We start from the raw sequence: 2,975 nt of genomic DNA, 5'->3' as shown, positions 1-2,975 counted from the left end.
ACTATAATACTTGTAATGTGTGTGGATATATATAGTAAAAATTATTATATATAATTATATGTTATATTTAATGTACATACATAGCGATAAATAAATATTATAAATATATAGTATTTTGTACTATGCCGATATATATATATATATATATTGTGTAAAAATAGGATATATATATATATAAAGACCAATTTATACAGTATAAAATTTATAGAAATGTGCACAATATCTTGGAGATATGTACATACATTTACATAACTGTATTATTTTCCTACTCAGCACCACTATAAGATGAATAAATCTGAAGCAAAACATCACGACATGTGAAAGTAAATGTTCCGCATGTGAACCTGGAGCCGCCGCTTTACTCCTGATGGAGGCCGAGCTCCTCCGGCGTGGAGATGCCGAGCTCCTGCAGTGTGGGCCGCAGCTCCTGGAGCAGGTACGGGTAGATGTCCTTATGAGGACCCGACTTATCCTGAGAACACACACACACACACACACTTGCATAAAGATTCAGATGCATAAAGAAGCCGATGTGGGTGGAGCTTAGGTGACGCAATGACTATATACAGCGGATAAATGGCTATCCTTCTGTCAATCAAAGTAACCACGCCCTTAATTATGCAGAACTTTAAGGCTTTATATAACGTAAACGAATGAGTTACAAAAAAATTCACCTCCTCACAGTCGTCATGACGGGTAAAATTAGCCATATAGACCAAAACCACAATTTGTCCCAGACTGTAAACATGTTTTATTCTGCTGTAAAGTTGGGCATTTTAACATGAGGCTCAACGAGATTCTGCTCCTTCTGGAGCCGCTCTAGTGGCCAGTGGAGGAACTGCAGTTTATATTACTACCGTATTGGCTTAAGGAGAGGAGCCGCTTGGTTAAAACATACTGTCACTCACATGAGATCAGCCAATAGCAAACCACAACCATCCAATCAATTCCCCACAGACTCAATCAAGCCCCGCCCACTCGTTGCTCTGACCTTGACGGCCTCTAGGATGCGAATGGCGCTGGCCAGATCATCCAATCGCCTGCAGGCGCGCAGAGCAGAGTCCAGGATCTTCGGCTCCGGAACGAGATCGTATCCAATCAGAGTGTTCATCCCTGGATACAGAACACGACAGTGTGTGTGTGAGAGAGAGAGTGTGTGTGTGTGTGTGTGTGTGATAGAGAGAGAGAGAGAGAGAGAGAGAGAGAGAGAGAGAGAGTGAGTGTGTGTGTGTGTGTGTGTGTGTGTGTGTGTGTGTGTGCGTGAGAGAGAGAGACAGAGAGAGAGAGAAAGAGTGTGTGTGTGTGTGCGTGTGTGTGAGAGAGAGAGAGAGAGAGACAGAGAGAGAGTGTGTGTGTGTGTGAGAGAGTGTGTGTTCATCCCTGGAGACAGAACACAGAACAGTGATAGAGTGTGTGTGTGTGTGTGTGTGTTATTGGTGCACCTTTGCACAGCTCCCAGGCGTCCAGGTCTGGTTTGCTGAAGTACGTCACCCAGCGCGAGTCGAACTCCTCATCGGTCTCGACTTTAGCCTGAGAGTAACACCTGACAGCCAGAGGAGCTGAGAACAGAGGACATGACGTGTTATATGGACACACACTCACACACACACACACACACACACAGACAAAACTCCCTCTCACACAAACACACACACTCTCTCACCGACACACACACCTCACTCTCTCACCGTCTCACACACATACACACGCCTCACTCACTCTCTCTCACACACACACACACACACACACACACACACACACACACACACACACACACACACACACACACAACTCTCTCTCTCTCTCTCTCTCACACACACACACACACACACACAGACAGACAAAACTCCCTCTCACACAAACACACACACTCTCTCACCGACACACACACATACTCTCACCTCACTCTCTCACACACATACACACGCCTCACTCTCCCACACACACACACAACTTACACTCTCTCTCTCACACACACACACACACACACTCGCACACACATACACAACTCACTGACACACACACACACACACACACAAAACTCACTCTCTCTCTCACACACAATCACACACACCTCACTCTCACAACTCACTCTATCTCTCTCTCACACACACAATCACACACATCTCTCTCTCACACACACAACTCTCTGCTGAATCTGATCAACTGTTGACCTCGAGAGAGAGTCCGACCAATGACAGGTCAATGACATCATCAGACTCGCGCGGTTTCCGTACCTGTGTGAGCGGCCCGTGCTCGGGTCAGACTCGCGAGCCCGCGCAGAACCGCCGCTGAGATCATCACTGCTGCCTGCTTCACTCACGAACCGGGAAACCGCGGGTCCAAAACAGGGCAGGACGCGCGCTGATGACGCATGCGCGCAGAGAGATGACGCACGAGGAAGAGTGGGCGGGCTGTTCGCTTCTCATCGCATTTAATTTTTTTAGTATTTTTATTGTTATTATTATTATATGTTTTTAATATATGAATGGAGTCAATTTGAGAAAAAAATGAACGAATGTGTGTGTGTGTGTGTGTGTGTGTGTGTGTGTGTGTGTGTGTGTGTGTGTGTGTTCCTCCGCCTCTAGATGGCAGCAGCATCTCAGAAATGCGCACAGTGACGTCAGCTCTCGGGAGCGCGCTCTGTCCTATCACTGACCGTACTCACTTTATTACAGGTCATTAAGCACATTTTTATATTAATGGCTGATGAAGAGCACACAGGGCCTTTGGATACAATAGATGGATGTCTGTAAGTGTGCAAATAAACCAGCAAAATATGAATTACTCTGTCATTACTTCAAATAAAATAAATGTTAACTAAAATAAAAATGCAGGCTGATTTTATTTCAGGCGCTCACTTACTCTCTCTCTCTCTCTCTCTCTCTCTCTCTCTCACACACACACACACACACACACACACACACACACACACACACACACACACACACACACACACACACACACACACACAC

The 2,975-nt window shown here is 45.6% G+C and overlaps 1 protein-coding gene across 1 annotated transcript in view; it reads right to left on the bottom strand.

Moving 5' to 3' along the window:
• Positions 1-2,399, bottom strand: part of cox5ab (cytochrome c oxidase subunit 5Ab) — a 3,404-nt gene extending 1,005 nt beyond the window's left edge. The window contains exons 1-4 of the mRNA XM_067419892.1: positions 2,238-2,399; positions 1,443-1,559; positions 992-1,113; positions 345-472 (exon numbers count right to left, since the gene is read on the bottom strand). Of these exons, the coding sequence (XP_067275993.1) occupies positions 359-472; positions 992-1,113; positions 1,443-1,559; positions 2,238-2,301 (417 nt within the window). The 5' untranslated portion in view covers positions 2,302-2,399 and the 3' untranslated portion in view covers positions 345-358. The remainder of the gene's footprint in view (positions 1-344; positions 473-991; positions 1,114-1,442; positions 1,560-2,237) is intronic.
• Between the last annotated feature and the right edge of the window lie 576 nt (positions 2,400-2,975).

Source organism: Pseudorasbora parva, chromosome 16 (assembly GCF_024679245.1).
Source record: "Pseudorasbora parva isolate DD20220531a chromosome 16, ASM2467924v1, whole genome shotgun sequence".
NCBI classification, from domain to species: Eukaryota; Metazoa; Chordata; class Actinopteri; order Cypriniformes; family Gobionidae; genus Pseudorasbora; species Pseudorasbora parva.
The sequence above is the reverse complement of the archived record's forward strand: the minus strand, read 5'-3'. Positions and strand labels throughout refer to the sequence as shown.